The sequence below is a fragment of the Monomorium pharaonis genome, chromosome 3 (genome assembly GCF_013373865.1).
Source record: "Monomorium pharaonis isolate MP-MQ-018 chromosome 3, ASM1337386v2, whole genome shotgun sequence".
Taxonomy (NCBI): Eukaryota; Metazoa; Arthropoda; class Insecta; order Hymenoptera; family Formicidae; genus Monomorium; species Monomorium pharaonis.
Window position 1 is genome coordinate 14013730 of NC_050469.1, and position 20900 is coordinate 14034629.

Sequence of the window (20900 nt, forward strand, 5' to 3'; positions counted from 1 at the left end):
CAATAGTGCAGTAAGTCTTATGCCATAAGGAATTAACCAATTATATTCGATTATTCTTCTCATATTCGATTATAATTGGTCAATTTCTTATGGCATAAGGCTTACTACACCTATTGTAGATCCGGCTTTACGCAGGCGCGTGTGAGGAGAGGAGAAGGAAGTACCTGTTTATCGTCTGTTCTTTTTTACGTGTGCCTATATTCCCACTCCTAAACCGAGTAGGCCTGGTGGGAACGCACCCATACTCCATTCGCCCCAACGCATTCGTTGACCAATCGCATTAATCAGTGGTTGCGTTCAGGACACTCAACAGTTGTACAACAGTTGAGTAATTCGCTAATATAATTGGTCCAAATTTAGAGATTTAACAGTAAGGACCAATAATCACTGATCGCTCACTGATCACTTGTGTTTCCTGAACGCAACCAGTTATTCTCTATGAATAGAGATACTATAACAGAGATTCGCCAATGCGTTAACGATTTCTGATTGGCTCCCGTCGCTTGGGGTATAACCGGAAGTATGAGAGAGAAAGATAGATATAACTGACAGAGAAAGCCTAGCCGATCTAACCTGTCACCTGTCACCTGTCAAAAGAAAACAGAGTAAACCGCCATCGAAAACGTCATATCCGATATCCGGTTTTACCCCAAGACGGCACATTGGCGAATCTCTGTTATAGTATCTCTATCTATGAATATCCATTATCCAATAAAAGAGTTTGTTTTCTAGGGATTGCCTTTCTCGTTAGAACACATTTCAAATTTGACGCGCGTATTTCAAACTCTTATACCAACCATAAAACGTATAACTGATCGTATTTTGTTTTATTGTTTATTTTTTGCAAATTATAGTTTATTTATGTAAACTTTACATAAATAAACTATAATTTGCAAAAAATGGACAATGAAACAAAATACTTTACATTGTAAAGTATATTACTTTTAATAAATTGTATGTTATTTAAAATCAATAAATGAGAGAACAATTAGGTGTAATATAAATTATAATTATTATAAAATTATAATTTATTAGCCTAAATAATGGGTCTGTTCGCGTCACATGCCCCGACATGCTGCTATTCACCTCAACGCACTCCAATACGTTGATTCCGATGACGGAATCCAACCTATTAGAGTGCGTTGGAGTGAGTAAAAGCATGTCGGGGCATGGCGACGTGAACAAACCAAATATTTAATTTGATTTCATGCAAATTTGAAATTTTTTAAATATTTTTATTTAATTTTTTATTAAAATAATGTAAAAAATAGATAGGGGATAATTAGTTTTAAGTTTGGCAGTTAGCAATTCACAAATTTAATTATCAATAACCAATTTTTTAATAACTTCGTCGGAGTTAATAAAATCTATTCTACGAAAGTTTGTTAGAAGACAGTAACAAAATTTTTTATTGCAGAATTATCCTGTATATACAGTAAAACTTATAAAGTATATATTTAATATCAATTGATCCTACCAAAAACTAGTTTTATTAACAGATACATAATTTTTCTTATGTTACTTATTATCTATCTTTAAGTAGTGTTAAATTTTATTTTGTATTTATATCCACAGATAAAACAAAACGTCATCAATTTAATCATAATACATATACAAGGTAAGTCTGCAGATTTAATATCTCTGTATTGTTAGACTATTTACGAAGATTCTATCAGCGTTGTTGTCATTGTATCATTTATCTTTGTTTCTCGTTCCATTATCATCTTTTCTAATTGAGGTGGAAAGTCTACTCCAATTAAAGCACTTATTATACTTTTCTTTGGCATACCAGCATCCTTTCTCTTCTTTTGCTGCTTTTTTCTCTCTTTCTCTTTGGGTTTGTAATGATACTGAATATGTAATCTCAATATTTTTTTTGACACAAGTCCCTTAGAGCATATATCGCAATAAAATTTTTTTCCAAGATGATTAACTCTTACATGGTGATCCAAATTGTTTTTAAAAAGGTAAGTTCTATCACAATTGTCGTATGGACATAGTAGAACCAATCTGTCCTTAGAATGTATTTTACGATGCAACTTCAGTTTGTATTTACCGAGAAAAACCTTGCCGCAAGTGTCACATGTATAGTCTAAAATAAAAGATAGCAAGATTATAGATTACAAAGTTATATTCTGACAAGTATTTTTCTGTAATACATACTATGTTTTGCTCTATGTTCAAGCAGAAGTGACCATTTTTCAAACTCCTCCGTGCATCCAGACGCTGGACAAAGATAAGTCCTTTGATGTATCTCCAGGTGTCTCTTAAGTCTATTGAGATTCAAATAACTTTTGTTGCATTTATTACATTTATAGGATGTTGATTTTGTCGAATGACCAACAGCTACATGTTTATTAAGCTGATTTTTCTTAGCAAAAGTTATACCACATTCCTTACAGGACACCTCAGTGTGTGCTCTCTTGTAATGATGTTTCAAATTATAAGGAGAGCTAAGTGCCATTGAACATATTGTACATCTAAAATTGATACAATGACATATAAACATAGCACCAATAAATACGACTGAAATATATGCCAATATATAATATATACAAACTCGTATAGTTTTTTCACAGGATTATGTGTTTCCATGTGCCTCTTTAAATGAGACGAATTTGTATATGATTTTGTACATCCTGGATGTTTGCACTTGTAAGGCCTCTGTACAGAATCATTGATCATGAAACATTAAAATATCATATCAATACAATACAAAATATCAATACAATTATTTTCACACTTGTGAATGTTACCTCTCCGGTATGCGATCTTATGTGCCTCTCCAATTTGGAAGGTCGTACGAACATAGCTTGGCAATCGGGATAATCACATTTGTACTTCTTCTTGCTTTCCTCATTTTGAATATCACTCTTATGTTCGTTCTGAAGATTGGAAGTAACGTTATCACTATCCTGATCTCCTGTTTGACCCATTTTAATATCTCTTAAGTGTTTCGTTTAATTAATGCCCTTTAAATAAAAGTTTTGATTTAATAATAAATTGTCTATACACACATTCATATGCAAATTGGCTGTTCAAATCCTTGAAACTTAGATTTTCAAATTAGAAAAACTGCTTAATTAAATCTCTAATAGAAACAAATCCAAATATAAATCAAATATATGAAGAAAGTGATAAAAGCAAAATTCTTCTATAAATCGTAAATTGAAACAGTATGATATAAAAGAAATTTTTTTTTTATAACGCGTTTCTATTAATACTGATAATCAATTAATCAATATTCTTTCACTGACCTTAGCAAAATAATTTATGCAGCGTATTATCAGAGAAATTATATTAGACTACTAGAGGGTAAACATATAAAACAATGTAAAGAGCACCGCTCTTACAATTTTATCTTAATTAAGTAACCAACAAATTACCGTTGGTTAAATCGGCATGACAACGAGGTTAGGAACTGTAACCGCGTGGCATTCTGTTCCGTCTGCGCATACGTACGTGACATCACTACGGGGCCGCACGCAATTTGACATTTTAAAATAGTCTGTCTTTTATTTCACAATTTTCGAACTTGCAATTTCTCGAAGGTATAAATGTGCGTAATATTCCTTTCTAGTGCATTATAATATTTATCCATATATTAATCTTAGTTAATATAATGTAAAATAAAGTATTAATTAAGTTAATAAGTAAATCTATAAAAATTTTTCAGTCTTGAGATAAAATTCGACTATAAATACTAGCGAGCCCTGCTTTCTTTGTTCAATTTTTCAATTTTTCTCCTTTTTTATTTTCAATGTTAAATTTTACATCTAGTTTTTTTTTTAAGAATTTATTACATGCCTTTTTTAAGACATGACAGAAAGTAAGCAAGAAACATTAAAGTAATGATTTAGAAATGTTGAAATGTTTTACGTTTATTTTTTGAACATTATAAAATAACATTATATAAACATTAAAAAAAAAAAAATTATCCGATTTTGTGAAATATTGTTAAAATGTTTTAAAAATATAATCTCCAAGTTGTGAATATCTATGATGGTGTTGTAGTCGCTTTAAATGTGCCGTGGAATATTTCGTCTCTATTCGATCGAGATGACAGTTTGATTTTTCTTCGAATATCAATAACGGGAAATGTCACATCCGTCGCTGTTCTCAGACACATACCGCAATAAATCGGCATGATGCATGTGCATTCGCGTTTAAACTAATCGGAATGCTACGTGCGCCTGTTGGAATTCAGGTCGTTGCAGAAGACTACGGCTGTAATTGGGTCAAGCACGTGCTCTCTATGCCCCATCGCTGTTTTTTGTAAAAGCACTTTTTTTCTGAAGTTTGCACAGTTATAATTCAGTTGGATTGTATAACGGAGTCTTTTTTTTCAATATGTTATCTTTTGCATTACGGTAACTGTTCCAATTACTGCCAGTGTCCCAATTAATGCCGTTTTCTCAATTGTTATAGAATAAAAAGTAACCCCGTTAGAGAGTGTATTACGTATTGAAAATGTTTTAGAATTCAGTATTGAATACATGAGCGATAAATGGGAAGGCTCGGTATTAATATTAGAATTGGGAGAAAGAAAGCGCAGTATTCAGGATATTGACAATATAGTAATACAATACCCATATTTTTATTTCTTTTATTAAAAAATAAGAACATTATATAATAAAATATTTTATAATGTTAAACTAAGACTATTACATAAATTAATACAAATAAATCCATCGCGGTAAATAAGGAGAGAATATTAAAGACGTGCGGCAATAATGGAGGGTGATCAGTATTCGGAATATTGACTAATAGTGTAATCTGTTCACATTTTACATATTTTTATTTCTTTCTATTGCATTTAAATAATTAATTGGTTTTCGAGCTTGTTTTTATTTTGTGCATATTATAGTTTAATTATGTTTAAAGTAGTAATTGAAACAGTTATCTAAAATAAAATTTATCCGGACACGTCGGCTCTTTTGTCTTCCTCCGAACTACAATCCAAGCTTTCAACAAGACACTTTTGCAATTACTCGTAAAATGAAAGAGAAAATAAGAGAGAAGAGGAGACATTTATTCTTTTTATTTTATTCCATAGAGCGTATCTCCGAATTGAAATGTCGGACTATTAAAAGATAACACATCCTATATATTTAGCAAATTTGTAGAATAACGTGGCGCATAAAGAATTAATGAGATTTAGAATATGGACTCGAAGAAGTTTGGCGAGGTCGATATCATCCATAAAAGATACTCTTTTAATGAATCGATGCATCCGTCGTCGACATTAAAAAGAGCGAGCCCAGACATAAACTCGTAGATGATATATCCAAGAAGACCAAATGTGCGATATTACCGCAAAGTTCAACGACGGTTCGGCGATTTATTTCAGGCGCGCCTTAAACAGGTCAGACAGAATTGTGCCATTTCGAACTTCAGAGATCGATCGTGTCGAGCTCTATGTGCATCGTTTCATTTATAATATTTATTTAATTTTTTTTATATGTACAATAACGTTAGCGTCGACGTAAATTATCGTAAGGATAATTTTGTATTCCTGGGCTCCGCAACTCAACAGCTGGGATTGGGAATTATTGTAAATCTATGAAGAGAGAAAATGGATGGAACAAGTATAAAAGAGAGAGAGAGAGAGAGAGGGGGGGGGGCAGGGGAAGAGAGGGATGCTAGCTATTTTATCCCCACCTCGAGATCATCGAGGGCTACGGGCCACGTGATCGAGCAGCAGAATTCGCGGCGTGTCCGCCGAAAATCTAAATCCGTCCGAGCCGGGGAAGAAGAAGAGACCCATGAGTCTCTCGGGCTGCGCGACACGAAACAGCCGCCGCAAGATAGTTCATAATCGTCCGTGGCTCGCGGCGGATCGATCGAGGGATCGCGCGCGGGCGAGTGCGAGATCCGCGCGGAAATCTCCTCGTCTGCGCGATTCACGCTTTCGCGAACGACAGAGGGTAGGAGGAAGAAAGAGAGAGAGAGAGAGAGAGAAAGAGAGATAGGGAAGTGGAAAGGAAGTTTACTCCGCTCTCTTTTCTTCCTTCGCTCTCCGGGAAAACGAGAGAACGGCGGCGACGGGGCGGTCGATTCGTCGTGAAATCGCTCGAGGAACATGATCCGCGTAGACGAGTCGGATCCAGTAGGAGGTAAGAGAAGAGGGCAAAGAAACAAGGTACAATCGTTCTTCTTTAACGCCCAAACAGCACAATGTTTAAAATCGTGACATAATTTTTTACACACTGAGAAAAAAATTATTGTTAATTTGACAAAATTTTCCAACCGAATTAAAATTTTGTCAGTTCAAGAATTCATGCATTTAACTTAAAATGTACGAACTTCAATTCAAGTATTTATAATAGTTAATTGAAATAAATAAATACTTGAATAGAAAAAATTTGAATTTAGTTAGAAAATTTAATTAGATTAACGACATTTTTTTCTTAGTGCACATCTTTTAGAAATATGGCGTCTTATGTCTCGATTTTGGATATTGGCTATCTGGAGGAATATCAAGGTAATGGAGAAGGGGAAAGAGGGCACTCTCCTGATAAGAATAACAATTCGAGCGTTTGTAATTGTTTCAATTATTTTTATTACAGTTTTTATTTTTATTACAGCTTATGTATAAAAAAAAAAAAAAGAAGCGTTTCTTTAGCTCTTGTAACGCCTTTTTACTCTTTGCTGTTTCAAAACTTGCTCTCTACGGTTCACCGAGGTTTTATTCACGTTTCTGTTACTCTCTGCTTACTCTCTGCTTCGACTTGCGCTCGGATTTATATTTTCACCAGGGACGTCTCGGTCGAGAAACGCGGGAAACGCGAGACCTGCGGCGCGCCTGTCAGCGCGATGGAACGCGGCGCAACTTTCGGGAGGAGCAATCGTCGAGAGAGACGATTATTGTTGCTCAGGCAGCAATCGAGATGACCGTTGTTGTAGCGTTTTTAGTGCCTAAAAATGTGCGTCCGCCGCCAACATGTTAAAACTGACGCGTTCGGTTTCAGTGATACGGAGAAGATGTATCCCGTACGAATCTCCTTGAATAAACATGGGAAGCTATTTTCGCGTGTTTGTAGCGTCGGAATTTAGGCATTCCCAAAATTCCAGCTTCAATTTTTAAGCTTGTTGCACATCCCACGTGGAATGGAAGGCGGCTGGCAGAAAATTAATTCTTTTTGGAAACGGAAATATCGTTTAAATGAATAAAGATAAATGAAGCAATTAATTTAATTATAATAATCATAATAGGAAAGAAAGATTAGATTCTGATAATTGACAGAATGTTTTTAAGAATAGAAGAATTAAACATTTTACTAATAAAAAAAAGAGAACATTCTTGTTTTGAAGGGGTCTCTATTTTTGCAATGTTAAATAGCGTTAAACAGACATAATTCGCTTAAGTGAAGAATTTTATGTAGTTTCATCGAAAATAAAACATTCTTCCCGGGAAAAAATTTTTATATATAAACATATGTAAATACAAAATATGTCCATATATGTTAATACTAGGTTTCCTTTTTTGTAAAATTGCTGCAGTTTAATATAAAATAAATAAGAGTTATACTGAAAAGACAGAAACTAATTAAAAAAAAAATTTTTTTGCATTATTTCTTTTACAAAAAGAGTTAAATTTGAAGAAATGAGAAAAAATTGCTCTTATACCTATAATTATATATATTTTTGATTCATAAAATATATGATTATATATGGATATTAAAAAAATTTTTTATACCTCACTTTTTTTAAGAGAAGCAATGTAAAAATGATTTTTAATCTCTTTAAATAATTTTTATTTTTTCAGTATGACTATTTGTTTATATCAAACAAAAATTTTACAAAAGAAAAGAAACTGGTACAAACATTATATACGGACATATTTTACATATATTTATATTTGTTTTTGTATGAGAAACTTTCCCGGGTTATACTTAATAATAATTTCAACGAGGGAAAAAATATCGCGCATCCGCGGAAAATAACAGTGTCTCTATGTGATGTAACAATATCTTCAACGAAATGATAATTGTTAGGTAATAAAATACATTAGTATCAATTTGATATTAATGTTTGATAAGAATACAGATTTGTCGGCGCTCGCGAAATCGGCGCTTGGCGAAAAGTTGGCGCCAAAACTCTCGAGAGAAACGAGAGTGGCGAGACACGCGACGCTCAAAGTTGCCTTCTGCCCCTCCTCGTCTTCGGGATACCAGCGTCGTCGCTCGGTTATATGAAATTGAATGCCAAACACCTACTCACCCTCGCATTCCGGCCTTCTCTCGCGCTACTGCACGCCTTTTTTTTTTCAGAGATCGAGCCCAGCTTCCCCTATAGAGACGTGACGATACGCCGAGGTGTCGAGTTCAAGGACGATTATGACATCCAGTCGGAGCTCGGACGGTGAGTGATTAAATTCGTCGATCAGCGGATGCATATAGACCGGCTGCGCGTCGTGCCAACGGCGTGTCGATCACGCGCGATCGATGCGTATTAATCTCGATATGCAACCGGGAACCTGATGTCGTGGCTCGCAGGAAGAATTTCCGACGAGTCACAAATCAGGCGAAAGTGTCAAGATCATGTAGTTAATTAGCTTAATTTACAAAGGTAAGTGCCTCCAAAGGAGAGTGTGAAAAGTGGTATCCAGATTCTAAAAAAATATACTTTAGCTCTTGAAACGTGTTTTTTTCATACGATTATAGTTGGAACCTTTAGGCACTTTATTGCTATTATTTATTGATTATGACAGCCAAATTTGCGATCTAGCCAACGCACGTCGTGGTACGATTTAGAAGATCAGGATATTTCGTACAACTTTGTTTATTTAAATAAACAGACAAGAGAAAAGAGAAAACATTAGTCCTATTAATCTAATCCTTGTAATCATTATTACAAATGAGTAAAATCTAGGTCGGTTATCTAAAATTCTTTTTTACGCAGATGAGATATATTTGCTTTACTTTATTCGATCTTATTTTACAATTTTATTCTGGTCTGCAATTCAGCTATAAAATGCATCGAAGAATAACTACAATATTATAGTCTTTTTACAAACACAAATCTTACAAACATAAGTTTTACAAACAAACGAAATTCTCACTGCGCCTAACGTCTCGCGTATAGCATGGCGATACTACATAGTTAATTCTCAACAATTCCACATATAAGCGCATAAGTATAAGCATGGCGGTTGAATTTTTAAGTAGTGCGATTTCGGTAACTTTTTTACCGTCGGTAACATCCCTCGGAAAAAGACTCGAATTACTTTACATTAACCTTTTACATACTTTAAATTACCTAAAAATTTCTTCGGTAAACTTTTAGATTTATAAGGTAATTTGGAAAATTTTAACTTTATTTAAAGTTAAAAATTTTCCTAGGAGATTTCCAACGGCTATCAAACCGGTAGTCCAAATACAAAGGTGCTCGACGTCTTCGTCACCCGGCCTTCATTCGATATTCGGGTATCGGGTGTTTAATATCCCCCAATGACAACGGTATTAGAGAAGTTGGCCGGTTTCCACGGAAATTACACGGTAGTGACGGAATTGCGGGAATGCGTCGCTCTCTCAGGTGCACGTCTGCGGAATGCAGCGCGAGGCTCTGATAAGGCACCGAACACGCGCGGTCTTGTTCGCGTCAGTAATCAAGGACCCGCGATACATCTATAAATAAATATCCGTTTTCTCTCGACCCGTGAAGTGAAACGGTACGCACGTCAAACGGCGGCGTTCCGATGTCGGGGCTTTGGGCGTGCCGGTGCTCTTGACACCGGTGGTGAACCTCGGCCGGTCCGCCAGTACCGGAATGCGGTTTGACAATGAAAACGTTTGTCCTGTGGTACGATTTCGTAGGCAGACCTGTAGGATAGTGCGGACGGGACGCTTGAGAGCAAATTGGATAACTGAATATAATTTTGATTTTTCTCTTATAAAAATATAAGTGATACGGCATTAAATTGGTCACACGGAAAGAATTTTCTCTTAAAAATTACCCTAAAAATCATGGTACTTGTGGGACAACGTAAACCTTGAAGAATTTTACTATACTTTTGACAAAATTTATTAAAACTTTGCCAAATTTTATTAAAATTTTACTAAATTTTAGTAAATTTTGTTAAAAGTATGATAAAATTCTTCAAGGTTTACGTTGTCTCACAATTACCATGATTTTCAAGGTAATTTTTAAGAGAAAATTCTCTTCGTGCAGTAATTATTACTTATTTTGAGTATTAAAAGTACTCACAATGATTTCAATACTTAAAATAAATATTAATTACTGGCTAATTTAGTACTGTTCAGTATTACATTTTTATAAGAGCTAATGTGACTCTCGAGTTGCTCCATTAACGGAGATCAAACACAAGAAATTTAATAATAATAGTAACAATAGCAAGAGCGAAGCAAGTGATCGTCTTCTATATAGTAGAAAATCTGGTAACATTTAGATTCAACTCCTATAAGAGAGAAACAAGCTCCAGCAACCGCTTCATTTTCTCTTAAAGTTTTTAGCTCTCTTTATGTAATACGATTTTAATAATTTGTAAAAATAATTAATGTATAATAATAGATCTTCGATTAATGAGTTTAATAATTGCGTCCGACACATCCGTCGACTTAAATACACCAACTCAATGATTCATTGACTTGGCCTCGTGACAAGTATGTTGTGTTCTGCCAGGGACACACGCTGCGGATGTACAGCTTTGGCAGATCTTCCAGTATTTATCACTTTTTACGCGTAATTTGTTATTACCCAAGAATACTGTTCCAAGAGTTGTAACAATTTTGCATACTAAACTTGCTACACCAGTCGACGGAAACTCGATTCAATTTTCATGTAACTCTACTTGTGTATCAGTCAATCGACTTTTATATTGTTATACATATTTTCAGGCTGAGTATATGTACATACATACACAAAAAAAATTTAATCTCAAATCTATGATCATTGTCTCATATATAAGAATGTAAAATCTTTCTTAAAGGATTTGTTAATCTGGAACAGAGACATAACTTGCTTATACAACAAATTTTGTGCAGCTTTACCGTTATTTAATATCTTTCACTAAATTGAGAGAAAAAATACTGTTTAAAAAATAACTTCAAATAAAGAGTAAAATCTTTTAATATTATTATTGTCCAAATAATCATATAGTGCTCTTCAAATGACTATTATTATAATGTTGAAATAAAAATATATATTATATTTTTTGTTGAAATATTTAAGATTATCAAATTCTTTAAAAAGGATTTACATTCATGCTAATATATCAGGCAATGATTGTTGAATTGATATTAATTATTTTTCCGTACTAAATAGAACAAAGAAATGTCCATTCGACTGATCTTTGGTTTCTTTATTAATTTCAGCGGAAAATTTGGAATTGTCTATCGATGCAAGGACAGAAAGAGCGGATTGATGCTCGCCGCGAAAGTGGTGAACGTCATGAAGAAGGAGGACAGACGCGCCGTGCAGAGGGAGGTCGACATTATGCGACGCTTACAGCATCCACGGTTGATTCAGCTGTACGACGCCATTGACGCGGGGAAACAGATATATGTCGTTCTAGAATTGTACGTTTTTTCTCGCGGGCGTGGCAGCGACGTAGGGAGCGTAAGATTAGAAAGACGCGCGCGCTGGCGGGATTACACTTAAATTTCCATCATTTAAGGATCGACGGCGGCGAGCTCTTTGAGAGAGTGATAGACGACGATTTCGTACTGACAGAACGTAGCTGCGCCGTTTTCATGCGGCAGATATGCGAGGGAATAGAATTCATGCACGGTCAGAAGATTCTGCATCTCGATCTAAAAGTGAGTCGTTGAATTGCGTTGAAAATGTGCGAAACACTTTGAACATTGTGTAAGATTGACAATTAGGCACGCTCTATGTAAATCTTTGTTAATTTTTTTAAGATTATTTATAATTAAGTCTGTCGTGAGTTTATTTCTACACTGAGAAAAAAAAATGTTAAATTGAGTAAATTTTTCAACTAAATTAAATTTTTTCAGTTCAAGTATTTATGCAATTAACTTAAATACATAAAATACTTGAACTTTAATTTAAGTATTTATATATTTGTCGAAACACATTTGTTGAAATACACAAATAATTGAATTAAAGAAATTTAATCAAGTTGAAAAATTCAGTTAATTAAACAACTTTTTTCCTCAGTTCATATTTTTACATTTTACGACCATGAAAAGTTATTCAAAACTGCTCTGTTTACTAGTAAGAATATAATTAAGTATTCATCTTTTTTTTTAATATACGTTTGTTTATTTACATAATTACTTAAAATTCATATATTTGTTGTGTCAGCCAGAGAATATCTTGTGCCTGACGAAAGAAGGTAATAGAATCAAAATCATCGATTTTGGCCTGGCGAGGGAATACGATCCGAGTAAGAAGCTACAAGTGTTGTTCGGTACGCCTGAGTTTGTTGCCCCGGAAGTCGTAAACTTCGATCAAATCGGATTCGGTACCGACGTGTGGAGTATAGGCGTTATTTGTTACGTATTGTAAGTCGCGCGATTTCGCATGTCTTATTTATAGATATACAGCTTTGCAAAGGGTACGTTTTGTAAAGATCGAGAGATTGCTCATGTAACTTTGCAGGTTGTCCGGTTTATCACCATTCATGGGCGATACGGACATAGAGACAATGGCGAATGTCACTATCGCGAAGTACGATTTCGATCACGAGGCCTTCGCCGAGATCTCGGAAGACGCGAAAGATTTCATAAGATGCCTTTTGGTGAAAGATAAGGAGTAAGTATATATTTCTAATGTGTACGTACACTCTTCTGTAATTTCAGCTTCTCTTTTTCACTTTGCTTTTTTCTTCTTTTCAATCTCTTCCACTTCTTCTTTTATATTTGCACACAGAAAAATATCAATTCTGCTGCCATTATCGTCTACTCGAATAAAGAATTTGTACTCTTTCGCAGAATATTATGAAATTGTATCTCGAGGATAAGTCAAAATAGTAATAAATAAATCAAATTTTTATTTTTACTTAATTTCTTAATTGAAGTATTAAATTACTAGGATTCAGAAAATATTTTGAATAAATTTGATGCATATAATAGATTCACGACAAATTTATATATCGGATATATAAACATATAAATTTGTGGTACATATATTTCAAAAAATACAAGTAATACATTTAATTCAAACACATATATTTTTCTGTGTGTACACAGAAGTTTATTTTAAAAGTAATTTAAATATTACTCAATGTTTCAAATAAATAATGTGAGTGGATTTTAAAACTGTTTATCGAGAACATATTATCTGTAAAGCAAAGAAAACGAGCCGGACATAACGATTATCTCTAACCAATTTATTTAACCAATTACGTAACTATTATTTTAAAAAAGCACACTAAAAAAAACGAATAACTGCTTTTCTTAGCATGACAATGATATTTTCTGTGTGTACTACATATATTCACATCCCATGTTTCCGTCGCTACTAAAGCAGAAATTCTTTCTGTTTCTCACGCTGTTTAATTTATTCTCTTTTATTCTTTACGTTGTGAGGGTGTGTGTATGGCTCACAAGCGATTTCATCGCGTTTATCATGGCTAATCCGACTTCTTCTATGTTGCCTTATTTCGAAATATTCGACTTTAAACACGTCTACCAATATCGATGAATCTATCAGGCTGCCGATTGTAAAAAAAAATAAAAAGCGATTCCATCTTGTAACCAAGCGTATTTATCGTATCTATCGTAACTCTAGCGAAATGTACGCTGTGTAGCAACCATTATCTCTGGTTTGTTATTAAAAAAACCTCAACACTTTGTTGTTTTAAGAGCGTCCAAATGCCAAGCGAACGACACGGGGCATATAACGTTTCGTCCGGGTAAACTCTCATGGAAAAATTTCACATTTAAACGTATACGCATGACGCACGCAACACACGCACGTTCGATCGATTCGAGGCCTACGCCTACGTCTCATCGTCGTACTCCTCGTCTATACATTTTTCGTCCCATATATCGTTCGCCCTCGGATCACGCGGAATCACCCGTGTCTCGCCACGCGACAAGGGGAAACGCACTATCGAGCCTGGGACATATAGCTATAATAGAGCACGAGACCCTCCTCACGACGGGCCTTTCGAATCTTTCAGAAAGCGAATGACGGCGGCGCAATGCCGGGAACACCGTTGGCTGGTCCGTAGGACGAAGCCCAAGAGCGAGAAGGACGTCGCGGCGGCCAAACGTACGGCCTTCATCGAGAATCGCCCGGTCGTCGTCGGCGTCGCCGACGTTAGCGGCAGGGAGGAGCTGGACGTGACCAAGGACAATCTCAGACTGTTCGTCGAGCGCTGGCGGGAGCATCCGGACAGCCCGTACACGATCGACGCGTATCACGCGTTGCCGTGGAATCCGCTTCGCGAGCGCGACGAGTCCGTGTCCCTGCGGGCGCACAGTCCCTCCCCCTGCGACAGCCTACGCAGCAGCAGCACGCAGTCGGAGAGGGTGGACGCCGTTGCCTCGAGGGACAATTCCGTCCACCTGCTGTCGGTGCCGAGTCTCAGCTTGTCCTTGGAGAGGAGGGCCTCCGAGGGCTACGCCGCGCGGAACCGCCGCGATCCCGCGAGCCAGATCGCCCTCGCCGAGGAGATCATCAAGCTGTCCGAGCACCTGCGCTCGATCGCCATGGGATCGCGGGGAATCAACGAGGAGAGTAACGTAGGCGCGGCGGAAACCCAGCGGTCTATCGTCAGAAGGCCCGGCGACGTCGGAAGTAGTCGCGACAGTGCCCTCCCGAAGGGCAATGTTAAAGTGACCGCGTCCCAAAACGCCGACAAGGAGACCAACGAGATCACGGAGAAGCTGTCCAGTATCGCCCGACAGCGGAAGCTCAACGGGACGACCTTTCACAGTAGCCGTAGTTTCGACAGGTGCAATCTCGACACGAGTTTCGGTAACGTGTTCGTGGCCCTGAGAAGAACGAGCGACGGCGACGCGGCGGCGGCGGCGGCGGCGGCGGCGGCGACGTCCGAGAGACGCAGGGACTCTCGAAGGTACTCCCTCGAGCGGACGACGATCACCGAGGCGCTCGAGGAGAAGTTCAACGGGAAGAGGCCCTCCGTCGGCGCGGAGGAGGTAGACCTGACGCCCCCGTGGCGGCGATCGCGGGTGAAACGGTCCTTCGGCGAGACCAGCAGGGACGTGCCGCGGATATCGAACTTGCGGGACCTGCACAAGAATCTCAATCTGGACGAGCCGAGCAGCGCCAAGGACCTGCTGCTGCATCTGTTGGGCGAGTGGGAGGATGTCACCGCGGAGCCCTGCGGCACCGGCAGGAAGTCCGTAAGCCTGGACTGGTGCGCGGCCGACACGATCGCCAGGAGGACGATGAATTCGTTGGCGGAATACTTCCAGACGAGGCAACAGGAAGCGAAATCCACTCCGAAAGTCACAGCGTCGTCCACCTCGTCGATATACCGTTGAACGATACGCTTGTCGACTGCTCCCCCTCTCGCGGAATTTGCAAGGATGCGCATTTGCGAACGAGCCGTCGTGGACAGATCAGGAAAAATGCGCGGCGTTAATGATCCTCTCTTCTTTTTGCGGGGCGTAAAGTTTAGTTTCGGAAACGTCTTAAATGAAACAAACGCCTGGGGCAATAATATATGTATTTGTCAAGTACACATTTTGCAACTCTAAATCCTTCTGTATAATCTTTAACTCTTATTTATGCTAGAGACCTAAATTGTGCATGATTTCATTTACTTGTATTTTCAGCTCTTTATTTGATAAACTGCAAAGATTAATCTATCAAGTCTGTGAATATCCTTGATCTAAGTCGAGAGTTGATTTTATAATCGTGATGCAATCCCTTTTTCTATTTATTTTAATTTATTTCTTAGGGACACTACATGATGAATATCCGTTCTTATTTCTTATTAGAAGTATTACATTTTTTAAAACCAGAAAAACGCAGTTTTTTATATTCAGAAGAATGGATAATAAAGAGTAACTTTGAATATCTTATATATATATAACGTCTGATTAAACTTATCGGCGTTTGCCTGAATTTCCGATTCACATTAGTTTTTCGCAAAAAAAAACTAATTTCTGTTTTTACAATCAAAAAATGAGACAGATTCTTGTAATTGCATGACATTTCATAAAATAATTCGTACATAAAACGTCACAAAAATAAAAGATCGTAGAATTCTCTATTATTAAATTTGAAATGGATAAAATTCTTATTGATATTTAATACACGGAGAGTGAAATGCGAATAATGGAGATTTTGTGTAAATAAAAGTAGTGCGTTTGACGGAAAGCTTAAAAATTACTAATAAAGTCTACGATCGTACCTTTATACAACATTCTCGAGAGCTGTGTACCATCGACACACCCTCCAATATTTTTATCCAATATAAAGCATCAATATAACTATTAATTTTCATCAAGACACCTACTATTTTGAATCGATTTGATCCCTTGCAGCCTAATAAATCTGTCGTGAAAAGCTTTTAACAACAAGAATGGCGCAATTATTCGCGTTGCAACTTCGAGAAATCTTCCCCTGCAAACAATTTTTAAGCGGCGTTCTAGAAGAAACTTTTATGTTTAATGTATTGTTATTTATTAATATTAACATTAATTATTCAGACGTATTTTCGTGTGTATTATATAGCAATATTAATTTTTAGGGGGATGATAGATTAAGTCTAGATTTTTTATTGATTGTATGTTGCACGAAATTTGCAGGAGAACTGATCGAGATAATACAATCATCCACGCACATATTTCTTGTTGAATAGGCACTTGTTCACATTTTATATCTAATATAAATCACAGTACGCTACAGGAAAAGAAGTTTCCGCTTGTTTCGCCCATACTCTTCCCACAGGCAGCAAATAGGTCAAGGAACTGATTAGTCTTCTTGCTGTAGGAAGAGACCGACTGCGGGAAAGCTTATAGAACACCGTTGGCTGGAAGCCGCTCTGGAGAACCCGATACAGAAGCACCGTTTGAAACGCTATGTTATTAAGAAGCGTTGGGTTAAGGCCGTTAACACTATCTTGGCATTGAAACGAATGGGCGCGCGTCTAGACTTTCAATCTGATCTAGTAGACTGATGACCGGTCACATCATCCAAGTCTGATGGTGTTATGCGAAATAAACGTTTGCCGTCTGTGCGATATTTTTTTTTTGCGTATGTCTTGCATTATTTCTGCAGTAGGGGAGATCAGGGTCGGAATTGGTTGTAACTCAAAAGCTTGTAACTCAATCAGTATTTGAAAGCATTCTCTATACTTTATACATAATATAGTTTACTGTTGATATAATGTTAATTTGCTTAGTGGCCTGTCAAAAGCACAACGTATATGTTATTTACAACAATTACAACGACTTTTAAGAAAATAAAGCTGGTGAGTAAATTTTTTTATTTCCTTTTTCGTTTGTTATTTTTAGCATTATCAATTATGATTTTTTAATTATATAATCCTAGAAAAATAGCCTTAAGTAATTTTTGTTGTAGCTAGTTAATTATTATTATAAAATTTGTGAATATAATCTGTCTTATTGAGACAACAATGCGCGGTAGATTGATTCAAATAAGTCAAGATTAGTGACACACAATTTTAATCTCTGTAAAAAGTCTTAAATATGTTATGAAGTTATTTAGAAATACATTTATATAGATATATGTTTTTTTGTGAAAACTATAGTACGAAAACAAAATAAGAAAATAAATAGAGGTAAAACTTCTTTTAATATTATTTTTAAAACTGTTAGATCAGTGGAAATACATTTATTCTCCAACAAGCTTTAGAATTTAACATAATTTACTGTTATTGCAAGAAAATAATCAATTCTAAGCATCGACATTTTCATTTTTGTGACATTTTCAGTTTTATTTAAAATTAAATAACTTTGCTTTTTACGATGATATATTAAAGAGTAATATTTGTTTATTTTAAGAGATTTAGTGTATTTTAACGTAGCACTTGAAAATCTTTAATGCACTTTTTCCTAGAATTCACCATTTGATCAGAAACTGTGACAAAGCGAGCCTGGTCTCCCCTACAATTGTTCAATGCGTTTACGCGTATGTCGGCGGATTTTAGGTGCAGACTCCGTGACAAATACAATGGATAAAAGGGAGAGAGAACGGAAAACGTTTATTCAAAACGAAACAACAGGCGCGCAATTCCAGCGTAATCACTCGATTGTAGGTGGAAACGAGGTCGAATTCCCTATTGTCATATGAAACGATGACTTTTGTGTGAAAAAATATTCGACTATTCTGCACAGTTAGAAGAATAATTCACCAAAATAAACTGCAGCTATGCGAATAGTCTAATATTGATTAAAACGCAATGAAATTGACAATTTCTTTTTCCCGCAGGTTGCTTTTACGTGTGGATGTAATTTGAATTTGTTTGAAACATTATGTATATTATAATATTTTATTATTATATGTATTATATTATATGTGTACTGTGTGTATATGTATATATATTTTGGAAATACTGCATACATTATGCAAAATGTGCACGCGTATATGTACATGAAATATATGTATTTTATTTTTAAAGAAAGTCAACGACAATAATGTATACGAAATGAACGAGCCTGCTTATGCAAAAAATTATAGTTAAACAATTGTATTTTAAAAAGTAAAATTAAAAAACGTAAAAATTACAATTAAAAAATAAAAAAGAATGAAAAATTACATGTAAAAATAATTTTTTAAAATAAAAATTGCATTGGAAAAAAATTACAGTTAAAACAATTAAATTAAAAAAAAAATTAAAGACCTGAGACAAATTCAATCTCTACACGCTGCATCAAACCTACTAGCTGTTCTCTGACATCTCTCACTCGTTTCATTTATGTTTAATATTTCGTGGATAAAGCACAGATCCAAACCGAAACTGTGTTACCCACAGTGGGAAAATTTACGAATGTGGCTATGTAGTTCCACATCCTTATATTTATAGGCACAGGTAGCGTTTCGAGTTTATTTTGTTTACTCTTCCCTGTACAACGCAGATATGTAATTTATTAACGTTTGAATACATTTTTGATAGCATAAATATATTTAACATGGTGAGTGTCTTCTTCATTAATAAAATATGAAATAACATATAAAATATTAAACTGCATATGCACAGAATTACGTTGACGCAAATGATATTTCTAGGTTATATTAGTCATAAATCTACTATGGTATTCTAATACGGACATTAATAATTAAATATTATATTAATAATGTTGAAAATATTAAATGGCAGTAATTTGTTAGAATGTATGTAGAATATTTGTTCCAAATGAGAATGGTAAAGTGATTGTATCTTTTGTCTTAGGGTGAAAAAGTATTGCAAAATTGGAGCCCTTACGCCAAAGTGTATGATCCTCTAAAGGCAGGTAGTATTGATGGGACGGACACACAGCCTCATGACAAAGCTATCAGCAGAGCCATGATGATGCACTACGAGCCACCGCATAATCTGGAATCTAAGCCAGAAAGAACTATATTTGTAGCACGGTTTGGTCCCAAAATCACAAATTGTGATCTGAAAGAGGTAGCATTATTTTAAAAGAACTATATTTTTATACTATTTTAAGGCATACATTATATAATAAGATTACTAAACTGCAAATTGTTGTTTAGTATTTTAACAAATATGGAGATGTCGTTTCGGCAAAGGTAATAGTGGATGTAGTAACCGGACTCTCTCAAGGATATGGTTTTGTGGAAATGAGAAATGAAGACGAAGCTAAAAGAGCAGTGAGGCGAAGTATCGACGGTATAATAAAGGGATATAAAATATTTGTTGACTTTGAATGTAGTCGTAAAATGAAGGGATGGAAGCCGAGGAGACTTGGTATGTAATTGGTAATTAAATGTGTGTTATCTTTATAGACAAATATAAAAAAAATTACATAATTTAATCTTTTCAGGAGGTGGTTTTGGTGGCAAAAAAGAGTCGGGGCAATTGAGGTTTGGAGGATTGGATAGACCGTTTAAACGACCAATTGTACCTAATATTTTAAAAGATAAACAGAAAAGATAAACAATCTCTATTTTGACATTTGTGATACTATTTGTGATACAATTTCTATTTGTTTATTCCTACTTTTTTATTTAATATTCTAAATGTGTATTAAAAAAACGACATTGGTTTTGTCATTTGGGAACTTGGTAGCGCTTACTTTGGTAGTTTTTATCACATTGCTCTCGCTGTTTAACATCGCAAGCGTTTATAACGCCGTTATAAAAAGAATCTACAGAATGTTTGATGTATTTCGGGCGACGACTATCGTCGAACTGGACAAGCGCATCGTGTTTTCCATCTCCCGTCGTAAATTGCGCGAATGATTTTGCGTTAAATATTCGAGAGATGGCCTCAGAGCGACACACCGCAAGATCGTATTCGCGTTCGCCGGCAACTTTATACCGCATCATCACGGTCTCCCACATACGCCTCCCTCCATATAAGGAGGCAGCTCGCGATTCGACACAGTATCGAGCTTGAGTTTACAATGTCGACGACAGCATCGGTTCCGCTGATAAGGAACCTTCTTCCTTCCGCGATTCAGGCGACACTAGATACTCCCGTGTCCTTCATCAAGGTCTCAGATAGCCCACGTTCGTTTAGCGCGGCTCCTATTTTGTCGCTCAGAGACCCTGCCCTAATTTTGCTTGGAATGTATTCTTTCCTTCTCGATGAATGCGAATCGTGAAACGCGCGTCATTGTAACTGATATTTTTTAACACTCGTAGAAAATGATTGAAGTTATAATATTATTTCAAACTTTTTTGATATAAATAAATATAATTGTGATTATAATATAAATTGATTTTATTTGTTTAAATTCAGGAGAATGTCGCTGCGCGTATTCTTAGATATATATATATATATATATATATATATATATATATAT

The 20900-nt window shown here is 35.9% G+C and overlaps 3 protein-coding genes across 6 annotated transcripts; 2 read left to right on the plus strand and 1 right to left on the minus strand.

Moving 5' to 3' along the window:
• Window positions 1-1381: 1381 nt before the first annotated feature.
• On the minus strand, window positions 1382-3483 carry LOC105833063 (zinc finger protein 568). 2 transcript variants are annotated; one of them, XM_012674490.3, is made up of 5 exons: window positions 3387-3483; window positions 2757-2972; window positions 2561-2664; window positions 2164-2480; window positions 1382-2092 (listed from the first exon to the last, which is right to left on the minus strand). In XM_012674490.3, exons 2-5 carry the CDS (start codon window positions 2934-2936, stop codon window positions 1659-1661), a joined length of 1035 nt encoding a protein of 344 aa, XP_012529944.1. In that variant the 5' UTR covers window positions 2937-2972; window positions 3387-3483; the 3' UTR covers window positions 1382-1658. The 2 variants fall into 2 exon arrangements, with proteins under 2 accessions (XP_012529944.1, XP_012529943.1); XM_012674489.3 differs by having other exon boundaries at window positions 3258-3476.
• Window positions 3484-4867: 1384 nt separating this feature from the next.
• LOC105833066 (calcium/calmodulin-dependent protein kinase type IV) lies at window positions 4868-16817 on the plus strand. 3 transcript variants are annotated; one of them, XM_036284187.1, is made up of 7 exons: window positions 4868-6116; window positions 8274-8364; window positions 11337-11540; window positions 11639-11780; window positions 12289-12488; window positions 12586-12738; window positions 14111-16817. In XM_036284187.1, the coding sequence occupies exons 1-7, from the start codon at window positions 6083-6085 to the stop codon at window positions 15438-15440; spliced, it is 2154 nt and encodes a 717-aa protein (XP_036140080.1). In that variant the 5' UTR covers window positions 4868-6082; the 3' UTR covers window positions 15441-16817. The 3 variants fall into 3 exon arrangements, with proteins under 3 accessions (XP_036140080.1, XP_036140081.1, XP_036140082.1); XM_036284188.1 differs by lacking the exon at window positions 4868-6116 and adding an exon at window positions 7788-7997; XM_036284189.1 differs by lacking the exons at window positions 4868-6116; window positions 8274-8364 and having other exon boundaries at window positions 11401-11540; window positions 12293-12488.
• Window positions 16818-18923: 2106 nt separating this feature from the next.
• LOC105833065 (U11/U12 small nuclear ribonucleoprotein 35 kDa protein) lies at window positions 18924-20153 on the plus strand. The gene is made up of 4 exons (XM_012674491.2): window positions 18924-19061; window positions 19319-19537; window positions 19627-19840; window positions 19917-20153. Exons 1-4 carry the CDS (start codon window positions 19059-19061, stop codon window positions 20027-20029), a joined length of 549 nt encoding a protein of 182 aa, XP_012529945.1. The 5' UTR covers window positions 18924-19058; the 3' UTR covers window positions 20030-20153.
• Window positions 20154-20900: the final 747 nt, after the last annotated feature.